The sequence below is a fragment of the Plectrocnemia conspersa genome, unplaced genomic scaffold (assembly GCF_051122295.1).
Source record: "Plectrocnemia conspersa isolate PC_06_02 unplaced genomic scaffold, ASM5112229v1 ptg000003l, whole genome shotgun sequence".
NCBI classification, from domain to species: Eukaryota; Metazoa; Arthropoda; class Insecta; order Trichoptera; family Polycentropodidae; genus Plectrocnemia; species Plectrocnemia conspersa.
In genome coordinates this window covers 27,803,826-27,830,892 of record NW_028277167.1, presented here as the reverse complement: position 1 = coordinate 27,830,892, position 27,067 = coordinate 27,803,826, and the positions used below count along the sequence as shown (strand labels likewise).

Below are 27,067 nucleotides of genomic sequence, written 5' to 3'. Positions count from 1 at the left end.
TTTTCCTAGATCGGTTTATATAAATGTCACACCATAACGAATTCTTATTTAGAATCGATGGCGACAAATTCTAGGATAGTCACAGATGTGTTGTTCGTATTCTAAAGTATCATTGAAAAACCGACAAAAATTTTGCGTAAATTGAATATTTACTACCGATAAGCTTTCACTGATATTGTGTTGGTGAGTGACCACAGAAATTTTTATAATTATCAGTAGCGTAATTTTAATAACATGACAATTTGAAAATTGCGATTATTTGGCACATTTTTCGAACGCGCGCAAATATGCCAGCTGTACGTGACAGAAACCGCCGTCCGGACGACATATGAAATTTGCGACAGTGTGGTCGCTTACTCGAAGTCGTAGGTCTCGGCCGATTTAGTTGTAACTTCGGTTCGGACAACTTCCATAGAGTGTAGTGCACACATAACATTCGGTCACAAGTTGAAGAACACTGCTCTAGATTGCTGTATTCAGTAAATTCAGAAAATATTTATTTGCAGCAAAATAATAATACTGATTTCCGTAATATGATTCATTATTATTTTTTCTAAGCTTTTGCGACCCATAATTTTTTTTATTATGTCTAGAAGTTTGTAGCTCACAATTTTATTAATCGGTGTTCTAAATATGCTTTTAAAACGTTTCATAATTTCTAAACTCATCTATCAAAATAACTTTCCTCATGCCTTAACAGTGTTGATAATCAATATATTTCAAAATATATTCACATTTTCGATAATTTGTAACCAAATTCGATGCTCCCAAAAGATACGCTCATTCGAGGGACTTTGGTCGCAAGTCTTTTTTCGAAAGCTCGCCTCAAGCTATCGAAGCTAGCCATCGAGCTTTAACCTCGCGGCCGCTCAAAGTTTAAGTTTAGCGATAGTGTGTTAGCAAATAGAATCGGATAATAAGCGGCGCTCGGTATGTCGCGACTCTAAAAGGTCTGCCCGGCGAGCCATGGGGTAGTAATGGTTAAAATAAAACATGTTCTCGTCACGACACCGGTAGCAGCTCGTTTAACTAAAAGCGCTCGCCATCGACATAAACCGCCGTTCGCACCTCGGGCCAACCGCATTTACTATACGGCAGACCGAAAGTTAGCTATGGTGAATGGGTTGCAAAGAATGATGTCGAATGGATGAAAATTATTTGAAAGTCAATAGTTGAGTTCCATAAGTTACAAGCTATGTTACAAATAAATTTAATGGATTATGTTGTGATATTTTTCATCCTTAACTATTTTTATAAAAAAGAAAATATTTATATAAAAAAATATTTACTGTCACTGATTCGTTAGCACTAATCATAATCATTTTAAGAATAAAATAATTTAATTATATACATAGTCATTGTTTTCAAACATGCTATATTCTCCTCCCTTTCACCCTTTCAGCTCATACAATCTTTCAAATACTCGTCCACCACCTCTTCAGCCTCCACAACAAGCAGATAAATTAAGCGGACGCACTAGCAGCGCATGTCTCCTCATTATACCGCGTCGGTTTCTGCTCTCTGGAAGATCATGTCCAGCATCCGAACACTATCGGCAGATCAGCGCACGGGGAGGAGCATGCCGACTACACAATGCGGGCCCGAGCCCAATAGGGCCTTGTCCCCGAGACAGCCTCTGGATTCTTCTGCGACACGCAGATTATCCGCAGATAATGCATTCATTCCGAATACCGAGGGGCGATACTTGTCCCGGGATGAATTTATTGAGGATACGCCGTGGATGTACGAGAGAGCGAGTGGGCGACTTAGGCCTGTTCTCCGCTTGGGTGTATTACGGTTAATTAGATGATGTTGTGTGTTTTAAAATTAAATGCCTAGGTGTGTAAATAAATCTGAAGAGCTTCTGATCTAAATTAACAATTGAGGTATAATATAATAGAGAGAACATGTCTTGCATCTTAGGAATGGTAATTTAATTTAATGTTACATAAGAATAGTACATAATTACTATAATAAAGATACACAATATATACACAGTACTATTAACTATATGTTATTTTTCAAGTACTCACAGCTTTTTAAAGTATTTTGGTCTATCAATGTATCATTATACTGTAAAATTAGTTATTAAACAGTTAATTTAAGAAACTCAAATCAGAACAATGAAGTAAGTCAATGACTGGTATCTGGAAGATATGGGTTATTATCTCATATTGTTCTGAGAGATCAGAATTAATGATTATAAAAAAATATGTTTTCTCAGATTTCCCTAATCTCTCAGATAAAAATCGTGATGTGTATTACTAATTAAATTGAGTTAGATTGTGTATAATATCATAATTTAATTATTAACTGTAATAATATTTTATAATAAATTGAAACAAGAGATATCGCTAATTTAAATAATTTAATTGTAGTAGTTGTTGATTGTGTTAACCTGGTTGTAACGCTTTGGGGTAAAATCTATCATATCTGAAATACTTATGTCTATACTAAGATCTTGATTTAAAATCCATGTGTCTGAAAAATTACAATTTTAATTAGTAATGTGTTTAATTGGCCCAGTATTTTATAACCTTTGTGTTTTTATTTATATTTTTATCGTATCTAAAAGATCGATATTGGTGATTTTTATGTACTAATATTTCCGATCGTAAATAATAAATAGATTTTCTTATATTTTATATATAATATTCGAAAATAAAATTGCGCTAGGTCATACATAATTAATTATTAATTCTATTATATACTGACATAATTTTATATATATTTAAAAAAATCAGATTTTTATTTTAGTCTGATTTTTCACTACTTACTAAATGGTTGTTGATTGTGTTTACCTGGTTGTAACATATTGAACTTTAGTATATTAACTTGCAACGGTAGATTATTAATTATTACATATGTAACTTGATTTATTTGTAAAATTAAATAATTTCCAATAAATCATTAAAGTTTTTACCATAAGGACTGATATTATGATTTTTTATGATATCAGTTATGATAATATATATTAAACTCATTTATATCTAAAGTTTTGATTTTTAATTTATTGTAATAATATCGATATTTCAATCAAAATTTTTGGAAATACTACACATTTGTTATGTGTTGTAAAAATTATTTATAATATATTTAAACATAAATTTAATGCCATTAGTAATTTATTTTGTTATTGTTGAAATTATGCAAAGGGGTACTTTCGTACCCCGCTTCGTTCTGGCTGTGCTAAAAATGGTATTTTATGTTATTATAGTAAATTAGTAAATTAATTATTATTATATTTTATGATTTCATATTTGACAATATATTGGATATGTATTTTTTAGTAACAATAATTTGAAAATTAAAAAAAAATATACATACAATATGGTCAATAGATTAACGCATATTTTATATATCACTTATATTTATTTAACTAATGTAAAATTATACATCTAGTATGTTTTTTTTAAATTTATTGGAAAAATATAATTTTTTTATTGTGTATCGCAAACCAATAAAATAAATAATAAAAAAAATTTTAAGCTTATGACAGATTAGAAATTATCTTATATTTTCTGGTAAATAATATTTTATAGACTATTTAAATTAAGCAAGTCATATTTATGTGTTTTCTTAAATAATTCTTTGTTATTAGTATATGTAAAAATTGGTTTAATAAAAAATACACATGCTAACAAAAAAATAATTATAACAACGGATTTTAATACATAAGAATAATATCCAAAATATTTTGGGATATCTTTACTATTCTGCATTATAATGCAGCATTTAAAACAAATGTGCTTTATAAATGTACCTAATTAGAAATTGCCATCAGAGTCTCAAAAATGTAAACAAATGACGTTTTAAGCAATTACCTATATTTATGAAGCAATATAGTATATAGTTGAATTCCATATTTAAAATAAATATTAAAAAAATCTAATCACAACTAATTCAACAATTAGAATCAACGTGTACTTTTAAATGTCATATTATATTTGTGTCAAAAATTGTGCTATATTTTAGCTTAGAGTTTTTCTTCATAGGATAGAACTCTCACTTTGAACTTCTTTAAAAATGTGCTAAATTTTCAACTAGCGCATTTAAATATAGCCCAATGCTTACATATATTTTAACCCTAATCACTGCAAATCAATAAATCGTACGAATTTTCAAAGAGCGAGATCGTGCAATCCTACGCAGTCCGCGCGCCGATACATCACAATAAAATTCAGGGGTGGCCAAGTCCGGGTCGTGATCGCGCAAACACACGCTCATCGATCACGTCCGCCTGCCGGTCAAATGGTTAATTAACAAAGCGGTAATTAAACGCATCGCTAAGGAGTTGTGACGGCTCATTTGCATGTAACCAACACACCCAATCAATTAACGATGCAACTTTTCTGCAAACACGATGCGAGTCCACAGAATTAAAATTATCACACGTACAGTCAATGAGCTCTAGTTAATTGGGTGATAGTTCGAATTATTTTCCAACTATTAGTTAGTCTCTTTATCAGCAACATTTGACATTTCAAGCTCATTTCCAGACTGTCCGGTTAAAGGCGTGTTTCTTCGCCTCTACAGCGACAAAACCTACTGTTCTTCTCTGCAGAAACGAGCTCGTTTCGAATGCATCATCCCCATACAAGGGCATTGGATGGCTCCCATTGTGGATATACCACGGTAGGATGTCCGAGATTAGCATAAAATGCCACACGTCCGCATAATTCACGTATGATATCGTCAGTTTAAGGATGCGACCGACCGCTCGTTGTGTGTACAGTGCACATTTCACGGTACGTCATGCGTTTATTTCATAAGGTCCCTTTGTCCTGTCGTTCTTTGGGACCTAACGTTAAATACGAGGGTCACGACTCGGCGTCTACTAAGTGCATACGTACTCCTTTTGGTCCCGAGGCATCTGGCGGTCCCAATTTGGAATTCGGAAAAAGTTTGCCAAGTTAATCATGGACTGTAGCATTGTATCTGTACATAATATAGATCCATGCGTGTCTATCAATGAGATGATTTCAGTGAATTGGGCGTAATCCAAAACTTTTACTCTCTCGTCAATGTCGACTGATTTCTAAAATGTCAAAATTCTTGATGACAAAGTATGTTATAGATATCCAAAGTGCGATAAACCGGTCACGACAATAAATGCGTCCGGCGTCTCATGTTTTCTCGGGAATGTTTTGAGTTTAACTGCATGCGAACGACTCGCAAGATCGTTACGTTATATACTATTTACTATGTTGCAACGAGATAAAATTAACGTCGTGTGTCATTTCGAATGTGGATATGTGTCAATATGTTTTCAATGAAGTGTAGCTACACTTTTATAAGCTTAACTTTATTTTAATAATAACTATCTTCACATAGTAGAATAAAAATAAAGCCAGATTAAATTATTTTACGATTCCATATTCTAATACTATCTATAGACTCTAGTTTTGTTTTTTAGTTATATTACATCTTACTATTTACTAATTTTAAACGAAAAGCGATTTACTTAAGCCAATCTTGACAATGAACCTTAATCATATTATTAATATGAAGCATCAGTAATCACACTAATAAATTTGAAAAGTCCTCAGCATATATTAAATGACCTAAGCAAAAAATTGTCTTATTTATGTCATTCATGTACAGAAGAAACAGCAATGAACATATTTGCTCATTTTCGCGATTTTATAATTTTATGCACTAAAATTATTTTTTAAATGGGGATAGTAAACTACATTTTTTTTAATTGTACAGTTTTAAAAATGGACGAGTGATATCGAAGATTTTTTATCAAAATTTATCAATTCTTGGAGTTTTATTAATTTATTTTACTCGTTGATTACACATTTTAGTTGTAACATAACGTTAGCCCAATGCATTACAACCTGATATATAGGCACGATTTATTTTAATTTTATTTTTAATAAATACTAAAAATTGATTCGTGAGATTAGGAAAATCTAGAAAATTAAAATTATAATGACTATTTTAAATAAATAATAATCTCCCAGATACATATAAGATTTCAATTCATATCTTTTAGATATAAAACACTTTAGCCCAAATTGTAACAACCAGGCTAACACTATGAACAACTACTAAATAAGTAATGAGACGCCAGACTGACATAGCTCGATCATAACATCCGAAATATGAGAATTTTTTCGTAAACCTAATCTGCAAATATCAATCGTAATTATATGTAGTTACATAATATAAAATTTGCTCCCAATTTTTTTAAATATGACCAATAGTCCAAAGCGTTACGACCATGTAAACACAATCAACATTTTTTGTTCAATATAATGCCACGATATTTTTGGGTTTTAAGAGACACATTTCTAAATTGGTTTTTTTATAAATATTATCAGATTTATTTTTTTAAGTATAGACAAATATTTTTTTACTTTATTATGTTTTTAACTGATTTGTTATTTTCATTGTTTTCATATTTTTTTTAAGTTTTAAATAATCATTAAAAGTCAGAATTGCTGCTTTTTTTGCTATATATCATATAATATAATATGTACGTGTCAATTTTAGTGCGATTTGTGCATATTTAATAATTGAAGTGAAATATGTAATTTATGTTATCGAGCGTTTCCACTGCAACGGCACGGACACGATTTTATTGCTTTTGACGTAAATTTTTAACTTCTGATAAATGATAATTGTTTTTGTTTTTGAATATACTTTTAACAATACTCTAATTTTAAAAGTACGTATTAATATCGATAAGGAAAGCTATGATATTTTTAAAACATAGTGAAATATCGAAATACAGACAATTTATGGTGCAATATGCGAGATGCGATGTAACGCTTATTTTTCCTTAAGAGATTTATTGGCTTACTTTGTATTTTAAAAGTTTTAAAATTATAATTAGTCTTAGAAATTTCATCAAGTCAAGTTGAGTTTGGTTAATGCGTGTAGGTTAGGTTTGGGTTTGAACAGCAAATGGAGGTTTCGCAACTGTAAAATTGCGTTTCATAGACATTTTGAAATAGCATTTATCAGTTAAATTACATTTTCGCTAGTAGAAATATATATCTACTGGTGAAAATGTATTTGTACTTTACTAGTGAAAATATAACCCAACTGAAAAATACACATTCACTGTAAAATTTGTGCATCGCATGTAAATAAACAATGATAAGTATGTTAATGTATGTAGAAGTTGATATTATATAATTTTACTAGCATCTAGAAAAACTATACATATTTTCTGGGATAGATTTGCAACTGATTTTTTCAGATTTTCTTTGAAGGACAAACCGAGAATTTCTGTTTCAGAATTAAAACTAGCAGATTTTATTAAGATTCATAGTATTTCAATAAACGATATGATTTTTCTTGCTGAATTCAAGGGAAGGGAAAATACTCCCACCTGCTTCCCAAATGACGTCACTATTTTTAGGTGCAATCCAACCATTTCATTAGTTTTTACTGACTCATCTGATACTTTTTCTCTTGACTTCGTCTGCAATGAGTTGTTTCAAAGCTTTTAAACAATTCAAAGCTTTAGTAAATATCTCAAAACAGTAACGTTTAGTGACATTAACTAGCGATCACTAGCAATAAGTTTTGATTTTATTAACATATATGTGTATATCATTGACATCAAAATATCTTTAATTAAATATCCAGAACCACTTTTTATATTACACAGCTTCATATTTTACAAGTTTACGATGCGTTTTTGCCTTCTCAATTTTCAATATATGTTACAACCTACCCTTATTTTCTTAAGAAGACTTTATTAAAAATGGCAAGCAATGACATTGAAAGTAGTTAGATAGAAACAGAATTGACATAAATTATTTTCTCATTACATAACGTCATCAGAAGCGCGTCTTGACTTTCTCCAGATGCAATAAATCGGTCAGCATCCTGCGGCCATGTTCAATTAAAAGCGACGAAAAAATGCACATGAGCATATCGCACTGGATGCTCGTTTCCATATAAAGGCAAGAGTGGCGCGCACGACCGAGTGACGAGCGAGCACCTCGCGCCATTCAGACGTCCGACCCTTCGTCCGCCATTGGACTGTCACTGGACAGAAGAGTGTTGCCAGTGGATTGGAGTCCAGCGAGAGAAGCTTCGAGGCGTTCCTCGGCGAGCCAGAGGCGGACCGTGATTTGTAATGCGCGCAGGACATAGGCCCGAGGACGCATTATAGATGCTAAGTAATGCGTAAAGGCACGCACTGCCTACTGCTGAGCAGGTGGGACACTGCTTCGGAACGTCTCTGCATAATAGACATTTCCAAGGGAGCCGGAGGCAACGCGCCATCTTGACAATGTGAATTAAATAAACACGCGGCTGTGGACCCATTGTGTTTGCTTGTCGATGGGATCATTTTAAATCCCCATGGAACTCATCACTGATTCAGAACATTATAATAAAAATATAATATATCACTTGTAAAAAACCTATACAATTATAATAAAATAGTAGTAAATGCTGATCTCAAATTTACATCATTAAATTTCATATACTAATTCTTAAATGCTTCATTGCTGAAGATAAAATAATTGAGTATATCATAATCAGACATAGATAATATCTATATGGCAAGCTACACAGATCATTTGACAATCTTCCGATACACAAAAACTGTTATTTTTATTGAAGATGTATATTATAAAATATTTTTAGAGACTGAAAAATAAATTATTATAATTTGTCATTTAGTGTTTTGATTTTTTTATGAATCAAAACACATAATAAGAAAGAAAATAAAATAAGTTTGCATATGGCGCACCCAAAAGTAGCCCTCAGCGTAATTTCCGCTAATTAAATAAAAATAAAAAGTGATTCGATTTTATTTATTGTAAATTGCTAATCCAATAATTTTCATATATTTTTATTTTAAAAAAAAAATCTGTAAAACCAGCAATATAATATATAAGAAATTTATTGAAAATATTTATTCTTAAAATTAAGCTTGTGGTGCATTTAAAAGTAGTCCAAGCGTTATTTTATTTTATTAAATATTATTAAAAAATCTTCTAACCTAAATTATTAGAGTTTGGGAATTTAATAATAACTTTTTATATAAATTTTTATTTCAAATATTTTACTTAATACTTTTAAAAACAATCAAATGTAAAATAATTAAATAAGGAAAATAATTTTGTTTGTGGCGCATTTAAAAGTAGCCTTTAGCGTTATTTTAATGAATTAAATAATTATGAAAAGTCATTTGCCTGATTTTAAAAATGTTTTTATTTTAATCAATATAAAAATAATAAATTTGTGGAAATTAATTTTGCTTAAAATAACGCTTGTGCAAATAAAAGTAGCCCAAGATTTTTTTTAAAATAATATTAAAAACAATTATAAAATATAGAGCTATCGATAAATATGTCTGTTTCTAACTAAACATTGTGGCTCGTTTAAAAGTATTTCTAAGTATTATTTTCAATGACTTAAAAATTATTAAAAAATATTTTGAAGCATTTTTTATTATTTTTTATTTTTATTTTTAATCTAAGTATTTATTTTTGAATTAAACAGATTTTCAGAAAAAGCATAATTTTGCTGAAAATAAAGCCTTTGTAGAATTTAAGAATAGCGCCATTTATGTTTTCTTTTCCTTTTTAAAAACATAAAAAAATTAAATTGCAAATAATTTTGTTTTAAATAAATCTTTAGAATTTAAAATTATTTTTATTTATTAATCAAACACATATTAAAAATATTTTGTATGTGACGTTTTAAGCAGTAAATTTAATTTAATTAATAAAAAAATACATAGCAAAAAAAAATATTATTTAAATTTTTTCAATTAAAATCGTTAAAAAAACTAAAACCATTTTATTTAATAAAAATATTTTAAAGCACCTAAAAGTATCCCCAAAATTAAAAAATACGTTCAATAATTTGTATGCAGTGCATTTTTTATGAAACATATTTTATTAAAAAATTAAATATTTACCTTAATTAAAAAAAAATGCTGTACAAATAAAATATAACATAATTTCACTTAAAATAAACTTGATAGTGCATAAAAAATAGCTTCAGTTTTATTTATTGTTTTATTTATCAAACATTATCTTAGTTTGATATGTAATTTAAATAAAAAAAATATTTCATAATAATAATGTAAATATTAATTTATATTAATTAAATTATAGTACAAATTTTTGATTTTATGTTCGTTATTGGTATGAATAAAAAATAAATATTTAGATTAAAAATAATTTATAATTTAAAATAATATTTCGGCTGGCATCTTTTTGCCATTGTCACAATCCGCGTTTCACTTATGTAAATGGCTATCAAAAACTTAATTTTCATGTAAGTATACTAATGTATGCTATTAAAATCTTACCGTGTGTATATGTTTTATACCTATATTTACATAAGTATGTATGTATGTATGACTCAGAGATACCGTCTTCCATATTTGATGTTCTCTTATCATCGTTTGAATGATCTCGATGCGAATATGGCGATACACACGCGGCCATAAGTCAGCGGCCGGCCGCGTGTGTCCGTCTGTCCGTAAGTACGGAGGTGCGCACGAGGGCCGCATAAGACCATAACAATGAACAATGGGCGCATAAATCAGTATAATTAGTTTGCTCCGCGGGCGAAATCATTGGTCAAAATGTAAAGTTTCACTCCGCCTCCTTGTGCTCTCGATACCCCAGAGGTCCACTCCCCGAGAGGTCCGCGCCGTCACACGCGTCTTGTCTCCTCCTCCTCCGTCGTTGCCTGATGCGGCCACCGGAATGCGGCCCGCGATGCAAGTTATGCAATTGCAGACATTTTTCGCGAACGCCGGAGATAAATGCGTACGATATTTTTATCTGTATTATATTTAAAAACAACTTTAAGTAAATAGTAATCAGGGATAAGGACGTTATCTACTTACAGAATAAAGATTTATTTGGTATATTATAAAGCTAATTATATACTATTTTAATAAATACACTTTCCTCATATTTGCTTTTTGTTGCTAAGACAAATAATGACATTAATGAATGTAATATTACAACAATGGAATAAGGTTAAATTACTTTACTAAGCTTAATATATTCTGTAAAGATAGTTTGTATTTGTGGTTACCTAAATTTTAGGCAGCGCTGTCTTCACTTCAAGATAAAACCATTCCGTCACGGTAGATATGCATCTCGTATTTAGTACCGGATCGCGCTCAAAGTAAAGGCGCCTCAAGAAAATGTATTTAAAAAAATACACAGTGACTTCGTCTGCGAGCGCAATTTTCCAAAAGCAAAGAAAGAATGAGAATGAGAGGAGCATGGCCCCTCCTAAGACGGCAATCTCCATTCGCCCTCGGTACAGACGATAAGGCGAAGTTTTGAAGTCTTGTGAAGGAAAGTTGAAAGACGCTGTCCTTTGTTTTACAAAGAATGCGATAAGAATAATTTATAGAACCCAATCTTAATGAAGCCCCGATCCCCGGGGACGTGACGGTGCCATTTGTTCCCGAAGAATGCAACTCGTTCGATATAGTAGTGAGAGGCTGTGGACACAGTCTGAGCAAATTTCTGAGCGGCGACTAATTTTCCGCATGATACGAATCCACTCCGAAGAAACATAAGATAAGATTGAGGGGATATTTTTAATTCGAATTGCTCCAGACTCGATATAAAATAATTTGAAAACGAATGATGAAAGCTACACGTTTATTTAAAATAAAAATATAAAATATGATTTATTAGGAAATAAGACGTCTGGATTATTAATAAGACTAATTTATTATAAAAAATACTCAAAAAAATCGTGGTGTAATAAACTGATAATGATTGATATACTATAGCTTTTGGACGTATTTAAAACCCGAGTACATGATCTAATTAATCATGACATATTCGGTTCAATTCTAGAAGCAGTTTAAAATTATTTTCCACATTTTCCTTATATTCTGAAATAAAATTATTTAATTTATTTTTTTATTATAATCATTACTGCATTAACCAAATTGATAAAAATATTATAAGCAACTATTTATAGTGCTTTTCAATCAAAGGGAAGAGAAAAATATCGATGAAATGGATACCTTCTTTTCCGGAATATATGACGCACCCCCCGATATTTTTGCGTTCAATTACCTGAAGATTCTTTAAATTTCATCAAAAAGCGCCAGTTTTCCTTAAACCAAACAATTTAGATTTTATTTCATTTTGTCCATTTTATGCGTGTTCGTTGATTTAAATTTTTTTATCCAAAAACAGTTTTTTGGTAGTATACGATTGTATACACTTTCTCTAAGTCACATATAAAGGTTGTATACATTTTTATACCTATACAATGTTTCGCAAATACGCATTGGTAAAACCCATGACAGTTTGACGTCCATCGCGTAAGGACATTCGATCACTCGATCTTAACCGAGGGTAGTTTTATAATACATTTAGACATTTAAAAAAAAATTACTTTTAACAAATGATTTGTTATAACTGATGAACTGTCTTGTCAATATTTTAATTGATAAATAAACAATAATAGCGCGATTTATATATTTTTATAAATATTTACTCCATAAACGTCGACAATCAATTAAATAACGTATTGCTTATGCTTTATTATATTAAATGTTTTTATTGCAATTAAGTTATAAATTACTTGTTCTTATTGCTTTAAAAAATAAATCTTAACAAGTTCTTTATATGTTAATTAATTTACATAATTTGTATATGTGATTAGGTACCTAAGTAAGTACTTAATATTATAAGTAAGTAAACTATGACCTTAATCTACAACATTATTTAGCCTAATTATTTATTTAAGAAAATTTTACTAAAACCTTTTTGAAAATTTTTCAATATCGTTTTAAAAATTATAATACTAATTTTTAACACACATACAATAATAATATTCTAAAATATTTGAAACACGAATATTTATATTGGTTTTAATTTATAAAAATATTACTAAAAAATGTACATATTTGGTTTTTATTTATCAGAAAAGTTAGATAACGAAAATACCTATAATTAACTGTTGAATCCAGAAGAGAAAATAATATATATGTAAATAAAGCGACAAATTAAATGGTTTAATAAATTTAAATACAATGTAACAGTTATTATTTATTTATAAAATATAATTTAACAGTAACTTTTTTTACAATTTGATTGATTATTAATTAGTTATAGTAGCAATATTTAATTTTATATTATATTCAAAGGATTAAATGTGATTTTTTTATATATAATTCATAGATTCGATTTTTAAAGAGCAACGAATATTATTGTTCCCAACATTCAGTTACTATATAACTAACTCTTTAATTTATAAAAACATACACTGACTATTTTTTATGATTTCCCAAAAAAAAATAATATTTAAGTTAAAATCAGATTCATTAATTTATGTAAACTTCATACACTAAAAAATCAGATTATCGATTAAAAAAATTATCTGTGGCGTAATACCTATGCAACGAAAAAACATGTACAATTTTTAACATAAAGGGTTGTAATTTTATAAATAAATTTACCAACTAGCTATGTTTTTTCCACCCGGGAAAAAGCTGAAGTGACGTCTTTGATCAAAAGTATGTAAAATATTAAATTAAGCAGTCTCCTTTTGACGCCATCACTGATCAGTAATTCGCACAGCATTGTGTTATGCATATTTTATTAAATTCAAAAAGCTTAACAATTATAAAAGTTATTAATTATCAATTAAAATAATTATTATTTTTTATTATATGTTTTTTAAATAATTAATAATTTTTAGGCAATTATTTGATTCTTGCTAAATTTTCTTAAAAAAATTAATATCGATAAAAACAGAAGAAAAAAATATATTCGAGCTTTTCATCAATTTTTATTCAATATTTGATAGTTGAGAACCGTAGTTTGAACCAATGTCTTTCGAATATATAATCACCAATCATGCTATTTAAACCTTAATTTTGGGTTGCGATTTTAACTCTTCTTAAAATTATTTTTGCACAATAAAAAAATTTTTGGTGAACTAAAAATTCTCACTGAATTTATTATTTATTTATTTGTTTAAGTCTTTTTAAATGCACCATACACAGAAGAAAATACATTTAAAAATCTTTACCATAGTAATATTATTGGCTAGATCAAAATGCGTCCGCCAACTGTGAGTTACTGGATGAGAATAAATTAATAATATCTGACATAAGGACGGAAGAGCGTAGTCCGTAATGTTTCAGACTAATAACACTGATGTTACGGGTTCAAGCCCCGACGGCAGGATTCGAATTTTCATTTATAAAAAAACCGGTTCCAGCTGCAGTGACATCTATTGGTTATAAATTATATTACACATAATAATTTATATTTATTAATTCACCGATCTTGTGGTTAATACTTACTTGTATGTATTTATTATCTCTGATTGACTTAATTAAATGGTACAGCTTTTCTCGTTTGTAATTCATTGTGCTTATGTCTGTCAGGTTACAATATTTCATAAAATAAATATTTAAATTAATACATAAATTTGTTTATTTAGAAACGCAAGCGCTGATTAAAAATGTTTCTTTAATATTTCCGGATTGTGTATATTTCCAAACGGTGCTTTCTTGAATATACTCGTCGACGCGACTCGAGGGAATCATATCCCAGCATACCTTATAGGAATTTTGTTGGAAATAAAATTGTACATTATTTATATTCTCTCTAAGAAATATTTTTTGCTTCTTTCTATTGAAAGTTGCATTATTTGGCAAAAAGACCAGAGATATATGGTCGAGAGTACTGCGTATTAAGTGATTATACAAATCACACAGTGTCCTCGAGCTTCTTAATGTATCCTATTGCAAGATAAATCTCAAAATCTAAGCTTATTGCATTTAATCTGTAATCAGCTTGAAATAGTATACACAAATCGGTTACCACTTATGTTTATTGAAGTACTCTGTTATATATTTTGTTATCAAATTTAAGTATTTTTTTTTGCTCTAAAATAGGTTATGGAATGACACTTTATGGTGCTAATAGGAATATTATACAATTCATAAATGTAATCTATTTTAAGGAGTACTCTAAGCCCATTGTCGAGAAGTCAGAACCTTGAACTATGAATTACTTTTGGAGGTTTTTTTTTTTAATTGACAAATGCTTTTGCATAACATCTTATGAATAAGAAACGACTTAGAAAGTGGTCACTGTGCACCAACAAGACTACGTTCTTATCTCCTTAAGGGCCACCTCTTGAACTTTACGCTTAATGCCACGCCTCGCGAGAGATTTATTGCGAAATCGCTTGATCGAATCAACCCGGTTCGGCTTGGTGCACCTATCGGCAATAATGATAAATCAGTTTTGTGGCATTTAGACGATTTCACGGTTTGCCGCAATGCACCTTGCACCAAAGAATGCATTCCACCGGAGTTACGACGCGACACAAACCGAGTGGCGAGTTGCGCAACGCGAAAACAGCGTTCCCTGTCGCGAAACAGACAGGATGTTGAGGACAGGAACGCGGTAATTTCGGACTTAATGACACTACCGACAAGCTGGGAGTCTGCTGAAAGTTTGTCATAATAAATTTAATGGATACTGGCAGAACTCGTATCACCCATCAGGTGCCCACTTTGCTACTTAGCACTATGAAAATATTTCATTCTCTGGACTTCAGCTTATAGAGAATATTTATAAGAAGACTATTCTAAATATTTTTTTTAATAATATTATATTATTTAAATTAAATAAGTTCGGGCATAATCTCACAAACTATGTCATTATAAATATGTATTTATGAACTAACACTTCAGACAAAAAACTACCGTTTGTTCAAAAGATCGGTAGGTACAGTCCATTGTTTCGATAATCTAATTCTTCTCACGATCACCTGCACCATAAATTGGTGAAACAGCTAATAGGTACAATTTTACGATGGACAAGTTGAGAAAACGTTGATTTTGAAAGTCAGTCGTGATTTGCGACCGATTTATGAGACACTCGGAACACATTGCAGGGCACGATGTTAATATTTAAGAGCTGATACACTATAAATACCCATACAACGCGCAGTGTAACTATCTAATTGAAAGTTAGATGGTTTCGATGTTTACTTTGCACGTTGAAGAAACAGCAAAAGTATTTACTTAAACGTCTAGAAATCTGTTTCACTTTTTTTAGTTAATATTTCAGATTATTCTGCAGAATTTTTTCATATAATTGAGGTATTGCTACCAATAGAAACATTATGTTGTATGATACGTGTGTATATATATATATATATATATAAACCTACATGCACTATTCCACTTTGTACTTGGAATTTTCCATCGGGTGTCTTTGGGCACATTCAATCAGACAATGGCGTCTCGATATATATATATATATATACGAGTATAATGAAAGGAATGGAAGAGAGATGCGATTTCAAAAGAAAATTGCACCTCTCGAGTGAAGGGGGGAGTGATGGAAAATCTGATTTTCGCAAAGAAAACTACGTCCGAGGCGGCACTTAATTATTTCAAGATTTTCTTTCCTTCACTCGAGGCTAGCGATGCTATTTTTAAAATCTTGATTAAATTTACTAATTGTAATTCATTTAAAAATATATAATTAAAAATTATTAAATTCGTACCTTGAATATTTCAAAATAATAAGAGCCTAAAATCCTTGCATTACATATATTTTCTTACTAAATAAGTAAAGAGAAAGTTTATTGCATACAATTAGCTGAATTTAGGCACTCGTAAGGAGGCAATCATAATAACAATAATATAAATTTCATGAATTTATATGCGACTGATTGAATTTATTTATTTATTTTTATTTAATATATTCTCTATGAGCTGTATTAGCTCATTATTAAAGAAGTTTTAATACCAGATCTGTACGACCTAGCTTGATTTTAATTAATCACCACGATTCATCCGTGAGATTAGGAAATCTAGGTATATAATAATCGCTAATTCCGAAATTGTAAAGTCATAACCTGTTTTTATTTTTATTACTATTAAGCATATGTGATATTTTCTATGAGTTAGAGTAGTTCATATAAATAATTATCATGATACATCTGTGATGATTAATATTTTGCAAAAATTTGTATTATTGTTATTTCTTAATAATATTATTTATGTAAAAAAAAATAATTAGTATTTTATGATTTTTAGGAAATGTTTTGCAAGTGATCATTTGTGAAAATAGCATTGTACACAAATATATTTTGTAGTAATATATAAGAATATTTCTAAACGCCTAAATTAAAATCTTTGTTTTAATTTTTTAAATGTTTTTAGTGAATCTTTTATAAATTGCGTTAATATTGTTTGTTAAAAAAGTTGATGGAACAGAGGTTTTAAAAAATCTTTCTTCTTAATAGTTGTGAAAATGACAAAGTTCTCTCATCTCATTTTAATATCATACAAATAATATCATTAGCTAAAAAGCAATATAAATGTATTATTTGGCATAGTTTTATATTAAAAATAATGATGGAAAATCGTAAATTAATATAGGAAAAAATATTATAGGAATTTAAAAACATTTTTTACTATATATGCTATATTTTCTACTTGTTTGGCTTGTTATTTAATACATTAACTATTTTACTAAGTAACTAAAAAAAATTGTTATTTCTTTAATGACATTGGTTGTCTCAGTATCAAAACTTTATAATAAATCATTCATAAATCGTCATTTGCGTTGACTTTGCTTGATTACTTGATAAATATTCCCAAACATATTTTTTTAAATTATTTATAGTTTTATTTAAAGATTTATAATTTACAATTAATGCAAAAAAAAATTACTCTGTAATATAAAAAAATAAGTGATTAAAGTAACTAAAAAGTTTTTTATATATTTTTCACTTATTAGCATTATTATTAATTTAATAAATTTTACATCTGCCACACTAAAAATAAGAAATTTATATTTCACTGATGGCTTATTATATTATATTATATTTTATTTGGTGTCTGAAAAGTTTCATAATACATTTTTTAATGTATTATGAAATTGCTTAAAAATACACTTTTTATTAAATTCTTTAAAAGCTGCCAAATATTATTTGCTTAAAAAATTCTCAAAAAAGAACTTTTAAAAAACAATGTTTGTTAAATCACTATTATTAAAAATCCCAAAAATTAAAAAGTTTTCTCATTTTTATTGCAAGATTTGCTCCTTAGCTATGATTAAGCATAAACATTTTATGTGAAATACTTAATATAAGAAAATAAATCAATGGATTGATGAAAGAATTACAACATATGTTTTAAAAATGAAAAAACATGTTTTTTAAACATACTTATATAGAACTTGAAAGTTTAAAAATACATTTTCTATTAAATCTAGTAACATTTATAATATTACTGACTATTATCTCAGTAATAACCATTTTTATTAAATCTTTGAAAAGTTCCAGTTGATATATAATAACATTGGTTGTTTAATATATATATAAAGGACGCTTAAAACATATTTTATTGCTAAAATATATGGTATATATAATATCATATTATTATTTTAGTAATACCTTCTTTGTAAATGAATTATTATTTTAAATTACAAAAAAATTAAAAAATTGGTTTTGTGTTATTTTACCTACAGATTAAATAATATCTATAGAAAAAAGTGTAATCCTTAGCTAAAATCAGAATGAGATTTTTTTATTTTGATTCTTTAAATACGATGAATTTGATGCCAAATTGAGCGACTTATCCAGCTAGTGAAACCCCGAAACAACCATTTAATAAAGAGTTTTATTTTACAGATTTAAACTAAATTCAGATATCATAGAAAAGGGTAAAAGGGTAAAATGAATCAATGAATTTTAATGATTTTTTTACAAATAAAATTAACTAACTTTTTCGAATTCTGCTCTGAAATCAATAACTTTAAGATTTTAAAATCTTCTCTTTGTATCATAATTTATTAGAATATATGGTGAAAATGCAATTCAAAATATTTTGACAATTTTTGTAAAGCAAAAGTGAATTAATGAATCTTACTAAATTTTTCACATACAAAAAAACTCATTTTATATAAATATATTTAGGGGTAATATTTAAAAAAAGTTCTTCAACTTCTGATTTAATACCAATAACTCAAAGCTCTTAAATTATATTTATTGTATCCAAATTTAACTAAAGAATATTTTGGCAATTTTTCTAAAGCATTGTATTTTTCTGAATTTTTTACAAACAATGTCATCTAGATTTAAAAATAAACAGATATGGAGTCTACCTATGATTTATATATATCTTATCTTTATAGAAATAATCTCAGACTATTGATTGGATGGACCTCATTCTGCCAATTTCTCTCAGTTTCTTTTTTATGCTGACCTCAGATTGAGTCTATATTATACACAATGCGCACATCGCTCCCGATTAGAATTCGTTCAATCTTGATTAGCGACGTCGGAAAGTTTCGCTTCACCAGCGCTTCCCAATTATAAATCAAATCGCGTCGTACCGGCCGCGTAATGAGGAGGAATCCCCGGCGCGAAGAAAGATGGTTAACATAAACACGTGTGATCGGACCAGATTACAGGGCGGACGGAAAAAAGGGGCAAGCCGGGGCCGGACTAATGACCCTCAGTATGGCCTCAGACCGCCGGTCCCGTGGGAGCCCTGACTGATGAGCCTATACAGGCGCAAGGAGGGCCCGGGCAGCCTCTCAGGGACCCCGTGACGTCACACAGCTTAATCAAGTGTGCCGAGGCCCCGAGAGTTAAGCGCGTGACTAGGGGCTCGACCGAAACAACGGCACTGTTAAATTAGCACGTTTTTTACGCGGCCCGTGAAAAATTGGCGGATCTTTGTGATGAATGGTGAACATTTTTTCCTTGGGAGAGGGTCTCGCCACGCATCGTATTTATCTTATTGGTGAGGCGTATTTGTCAAAGCACCCCGAAACTGGGGCTAAAGGTTAAAACGCAATTACGGAAAGAACCGACCGCGGTGTTAACTACTGACGCTAGAATCAACTATCCATAAGATTCCACAACCTTATTTGTTTTTTTAACTAAAAGATTTTTTTTCTTAAAATTTTTTCATTAATAAACTCATATTTTGAACCACAATTTCCTTCGTTTGATGATTAAAAATAATACTCAAGATAATTCGATCATTAGAGATTCTCAAACCATGGAACTTTTAGCATACGCCTATAAAGCCACATCTCAAAGACTTATCTATCCAGCTCTCGCATCTATACTATAGCACTGACCAGACATAGCATTTTACGAATTTAATTCTGATTTGAAGATGAAAGTATGTATGTATTTGTAATATTAGCTGAAAATTAACAAACTAACTTTTAGCCATTTTTGTGCTGACTAACCATTGTGTCATTTATTCAAATACTCAGGTGTTTTAAACGCTTCATTCTCTCAATTTTGTCTATTTTGTAGTTTATCTAACCAATGGGAACTTGATTATTATCATAAATAGTATTTAATTGATGTTTATTCGTAGGTCCTATTTTATACATTCTATATTTACACTATCCAGGGATATCAAAAATTGTCAAATATCACAGAAAATTTTACTGTGTCATCAGCATAGCATATTTGTAATCGTCTCCCCGTCAACTTTCAATTTTTTCTGCCCCTGGAGTCCGTTTTTGAATATGGATTTTGAGTATATATTTAAAAGCGTTGAGTAAAAAACACATCCCTGTCAAATACAACTAATTAACTTCAAAACAAATTTTAAAAAAATCATCTAGCCTTATGATGACCGTGTTTTACACGATCGAATGCTTTCTCAAAATCAATGCAATTGTGCTGGTGATCAATAAGATGATTTCTTGCTAGATATTTTTCCTAAGTAAAGCGTTTTGTATGGATTTATATAGACCGTTTTATGTGTTTCACTTTTAAAGATAGGTGTAAAGCAATCATAATTGCGCCACTATGTACAACAAGCTTTATATCATATTTAAAAGGGTTAACAGTTGTATTGTTATGCAACACAAATTGTTTTTTTTTAATCATATAACGTTCTTAAGCAATGGCGCATCCAGATATAAAAAGCACCGCGCATCCCACGATTTACAGCCCGATTAAGCCAACAGTTTATAGCGTCTTAAGCGACCGCACGAGCAGACTTGAACAAATTTGCTCAGAGTCCACACACTCGCAAACTCAACATCCAAACACACGTTACTAATTTTGTTTGTTTCCCGATTGCGAAACGAGTAGCAGCAACAGAAGCAGCAGCCAACGAGCCGATAGTGATAACAAAGCACCGCCGATCCGGATTAGTCGAACGTAAAGGAGAGACGGAGTCGTTTTAAGGCGCAAACAACCGATAATCCGGACGCAGGTGCTCTCTGTAGCAATATTGACTAGCAAACAGTAACTCGGGTCATAAATTAATTACAAAGTCAAACGAACAACGGGCCGCGCGTCTTTGTCCTTATCTTGTTTGCCTGTCGCCATGAGAACAAAGGTGGGCCGGAGAGGAGAGGCTTATCTTGCGTGTGAAAATCGCGGCTGATCGGCAATCTGAGCTTTGATCAAAAATTTAAAGATTAAACGGACTTAAGCTTTGGGAACAACTGGAGCTGTTGATGGAAGTAATCAATTCCGTTAAGATAAACTGGACAGTGTTTAAGTACGTGTAAGCTGTATTGATGATTAGTTAAGCGTCGATTGTCTATTACTTTTTGCCAGGAATCAACATTACATTCCATGAAATAAATTTGTCCACAAAATAAGATTATAAAATGTCTATGTGTGCTTTAATTTTCCTGGAAAATTAACGCTCACATTTCCGGCTGATCGCACAAGAGTATGAGTGTGTTAGGCACCGTTTTCCGCGGCAAAGGTGATATGGGCGGCTGGATGGGGCAATGTGGGGGCACACACGGGGCATAAAGGGGGTCGTCACTAGGTGTCGAGCGCCATCAAAGCGATTACCGTCTCATTTCCTGCATCGAGACATCTGGAGCAGGAGCCATCGGCAGCGTGTGCAGGAAGCCAACAAAGAGGCGCCCCAGAAGAAAAGCTCTCGCGTTTAATTAGCGCTTTCCCCTTTGGGCGACGAATTCAATTAACATGTCTGCATTCAGCCCGGGGCCGTTTTTCAAACGCGTGTGTCACGTGACGCGAAAAACGACGGGGCGATTAGCGAAAACGGCGAGGTTATGAACAAAACCAATACCATCGCTTTATACCTTGAAAGCACTAGATTCTGAAAAGGTAAACTTTGAAGTTCTAAGGGCTGAAGATAAGAAGTTACAACCTAAAACAGACTCCATGAAAAATTCTTGGCAATAGATATAAATACATTATATGCATCAACAGTTTTAAATCATGTTCTCGTAGCCTTAAATTATCTTCTTCGTCAAAATATTCTTCATAAGTGAAAAGCCACTGATTTCTTGATCTTCTTAGTGTCATATTAGTGGGTACTAAACGTAGCTTTGCTTAGTGCGAGTCTCGTATGTTCCAAATTAAAAGCAAAAAAGCAGCGTATCCCGCTTATCAGGCCAATGTGACAATTTGGGGCAGAAACAGACTTGTGTTGTAAGAATGGCCTTTTACATATTTTTAAAATTTAAATTCTGAAATTTTTGAAACACGCAACAGTAATTTAGATACATGCTAGGCACACTGCAGTGATTTTTATTAGCTTCTTTATATTTATATAGACACAATTTTTTTGTTTTGATTAATTTAAAATGTGTATTTTCAAGTCGCTCTTATCCGCCCAAATCGCAGATTATCACTGGGGCTTGTAAAAATTTAAAATAGATTAATTATTAAATAGGTTCATAAAAATCAGGTTAAAAGCCTTTTCTGTATTGAATAATCTTCAAACGTGAGCTAAATTTACCATTACAATAGAAAAAGCAATCAGAGATAAAAGTTTATAACAATTCAAAACAAATCTACGCCTATGCAGATGACAAGATATATAAACAACATTAACAAGACAATAATACTGAAATTGTCAACTTTTTAAATAATTACTAGAGATACTTATTTTTAGAAATTTGCAATAAAATTATCTCTAAGTGATTCTGAAATTGTTAAATATTTGATTAAATGCTAAATAATTATAATTCAGAAAAAATTACATTTCTTATATAGAAATATATAGAAATTTTAGAAATAAATAATTTTAAATGCAATAGAAAGTTCTAAAATGTAAAATAGATGGGATATTTCCAAATTAAATAGACAAATATGCGAAAATTAAATTTTCTACAGAGCTATATTTTTTAATTATCAAATCGTTGTTTTATTAAAAAGGTATGACATACAATTTTTATTTTCTGAAATAAGTGCAAAGGTGCATTTCAACGTGTAGCGCAAAATGATCAGTTACATCACTCATAAATCACTATTTTATATAAATAAAGCTTTGAGAAGCAATATTTAAATGTAAAATACTAGAATAAGCAAATTAAAAATAATCTGAACGACCAGCACGATAAATAAACTACTAATAAATAAAGACCTGGGCTAGAATCTCGTGAAAATCTGATGTGTAAATATTTATTTTTAAGTAGCTTGAGCGTCCGGCTTGGAAAGTCCACACACTCACTAGCTGCGGTACCTCACGATAGTGAAGAACCGACAGCCAAATAGTTTTTAATTAAATATTTTATTTTTGCTATGAGATTTTAAATAAATTTATCCTTTTTTCATTTTTTATACGTATATAATATTCTCTGCAAGCTAAAATAATTAGAAATAGAAATTTTATAGCAAAATTAAAATATTTTATTAAAAACTATTTGAATGTCGGTTCTTCACTATCGTGAGGTACCGCAGCTAGCGAGTGTGTGGACTTTACGGACCAGACACTCAAGCTTCTTAAAAATAAATATTTACACTTCAGATATATATTTATGTATACATTATATATATATATATACATTTATGAGTGTGTTTGAAGAAAATGAAAACAATAAATATTCAAACGTAGAATCTGAAAAGCAAGACAGTATGATAAATTCTATACAGTGGTCATTGCTGTCGCATGCAAAAAGCAGCTAACAAGCTGTTCCACGTGTGAGGTATAGAATAGGAAAATTTCATTTCTAGAGCGTTTATAACCAGCTTGCCACCGGCGCTCAAAAAACAACACAACAAGAAATGGAAACATTTCCTGTCTTCGAGATCACGATTCAAACTTATATCTTTCATACAGATCTGATGGTTTCATTAGCAGCCGCCCCACGATGCCGAGAAACGACAGAGAAACTTTGCCGCCGATTTAAGAAGCCACACATGCACGTTTGTTTATTATAGATATGTGCAAAAACAGGCTATAAATCAGATATTGAAATTTGCTTCGGACGGCGTTAAAGAGCGCTAAGTTTTGCTCTATCGCGCGAAGGCAATCGCTAATGCGCTGGTATCAAGACTTACGTGCCGAGTGACAGAAGGAAATTGTAGTGAAGTTTATTTAGGAAAACACCGCAGCTCGGAAAGAGCGGGGAGAGAGAGAAGATTTCCCGTCGATGGGGCAAAGCCAATAAGATGACGTGTTCATAAATCTCAAAGCAAAGATAGAGAGGTGAAAATTTATAGAACGCCGCGTCATAAGCCAACCCTCGGCTCCTGCCGATCGTAATTGCGATTCGAATTAAAACTTCGTATCGCTCTGATGCTGACTTATAAATTATTAGCATAGATATGTATGTAAACAAGGCTTCTCAATATTTAACATATAAAACTCATTGTCTTTATTTTATATTGGTTATTAGGCAATAATACTAGTGTGCTGATGATTTAAAATTGTTTCAATCGCATTCAATCTGTTGCGGATTCATTCCCTATGTAAAGTGATTAAGATTCTTTGATTAAGAAATGGGCTTCCGTCAACAGCATATCATTTAGTATCGAAAAGTGCCGATGTGTCATTTTTCGATCTCGTTAGGAAAATTTTTGATAGAGAAATTTCCACTAAAGATCTCAAAGCGATTAGATTCTCTCTACACGTAAACGACGTCTGCAAAAAATCTTGAATAACGCCTTTTACTTTTACGATCCGTAAGTTATTCGTGTCCTCTATGAAATTTTAATTCACAGATTTTTTGAATCAGAGTATAATTACGAAAACGTGACTCATCTGGGTAACATGTTAAGGCATGAAAAATAAATTATATAATATTTTACTGTATATAATATTAATTAAAATTACTTTTTTACTATAATTTAATAGACATCATTAAATTTATTATAATGCTATCAAGTAGCCAATATTTCCATTAATATAAATACAGTCATAAATAAATTCTAATAAAATAGCATACTAATAATAAAATTATTTTATGAAGTGTCTTAGTTCAGTAGTAATAAAACATTAAATTTATATCAACGATTTGTATGTAATGCTATTTATAAAATCTACACTTCCTCGTTTATAACTGGAAAGCTATCTCTCAATCTATAAGCACTACTATATTTAATCTTGACTGAGGTGCTGGAGGACATCTTTCAATCTGGTTTTGCCGTTACTCTGCCTTTCCAGACAATTGCTGTTATTATTCTATTAAACCCACCGAAGCCTATCATATAAATATTTAATTTTATATACCTTGTTTATAGTTGTCAGCACAGCCTTTCGTTTATTATTTATTTCTTCAATAACAAGAAGCTGTATATCCGTCAATTAAAATGTTCTAGATGTACAAATATTTTCCTTTGAGTCGCTTCTTTCACGTGTAGTTTGTTTATTGTGTGTAACGAGTGACTAACCGGTACGTTTTTTTTTGTTCAACAGAGGAGGAAGGAAGTCCAGAAGAGGGAAGTCCTCGGGCGGGAGAGGGCCCCGCGGAGGGTGAAGGGGACGCAGAGCAGGAGGCGGAAGCGGAGTCCGAAGGGGCGCAGCCCGACGCAGATCACGATATAGAGCACAGCATCCCAGCGACACTCATACAGGATCCCAACGCAGACAGGTTAGCTATTTTTTATTTATATAATATAGACTAGTTATTGAATAAACTAAAAATATTACAAAATCACCGCAATTACAATTATTAAATATTTATTTAAAAAAAAAGCCAAATATATCATTTTTTCTACTGACACAGATCTACTGATAGAAATTTCAAAACATTATCTAAAGATGATAAGTCGCAAACATATTTATATTTAAGTTGGAATAGTCCGTAAGGTCTAAGCTAATAATCCAGAGGCCACGGGTTCATGTTTTGAATTATAAAAATGTACTTATAAATTAAAAAAACGATCCCAGGCGCAAAATAAAATCTATTATTTATTAAATATATTTCACATAATAATTTGTAATTTATTAATTAAACGTCACTGCTTCATAAATTTCAGTCTGATGGTTAATACTTACTTATAGGTATTCAGTTTATCTGCTTGTGTTACTTAGTTGGTTCACATTTATCCCGTTGTAACGCATTGGGCTTACGCCTGTCGCGGGTTACAACGAAAGATTTAATAAAAAATAAAAAAATAAAAGTTATATTATAAAATGTACGATACCTAATGCCCGTCATTGAGTACCATATTTTTTTTTTTTTTTGTAATGATCTCTATTTGATTGATATTCAGTAATTCTTGAAGTGCTTTATTGCAGTAATACATCTTTTACAAGCAACTTCACATTTATTTAAAATAAATATACCCTCACCCCTTATTAGAGTAGTAAGGAGTCTAGAAAACATAAATTATTTATTTTAGTGAAAATTAAAAAATATATAGTCTCTATCAGTTGAACATTCTAGTCTGAATAATTACTAATTCGATTTCAACAACAATTATTAATATTTTCTATAAGATGTGGATAGTACAACTTTTGCTTTGAAGTACCAGATTTTATCTATGACTCGGTTCATCGTCAAACTAAATAAACGGCCTAACATTGTAACAGGGGCTACATAAGCACTACATATAAATGTAAAACGAACGAAAAATGATTTACAAGTTTGTCCCCGCGCCGCCACTGGAGTGAGGTCGTAAATCGTCAGCGGGATACGGCCGCGGTTGGTGCCGCTCGGTCATATATCACGCGAAACGACAGAATAAAATGTGCAAGTGCCAAAACGGCAATGAGTGACGCGGCCGACTTGACGGATTTTTCGCGCTGGCAACCCCGATACCGTTTTATTTATTTTTTACTCTCCCCAAAAGAGGGGGAGTTTATATTATATATGCTACCTCCATGAATTTACAATTAATTTAATATTTTATTTTACAT

At 30.7% G+C, this 27,067-nt stretch overlaps 1 protein-coding gene across 3 annotated transcripts in view; it reads left to right on the top strand.

Annotated features, from left to right (window-relative positions):
• The window catches only part of LOC148237161 (protein tiptop-like), a 490,960-nt gene that overhangs the window by 454,887 nt on the left and 9,006 nt on the right, over positions 1–27,067 (top strand). For all 3 annotated transcript variants that reach the window (XM_088181923.1, XM_088181924.1, XM_088181922.1), the window contains one exon: positions 25,622–25,796. In XM_088181923.1, coding sequence (XP_088038049.1) covers positions 25,622–25,796 — 175 coding nt within the window. The remainder of the gene's footprint in view (positions 1–25,621; positions 25,797–27,067) is intronic.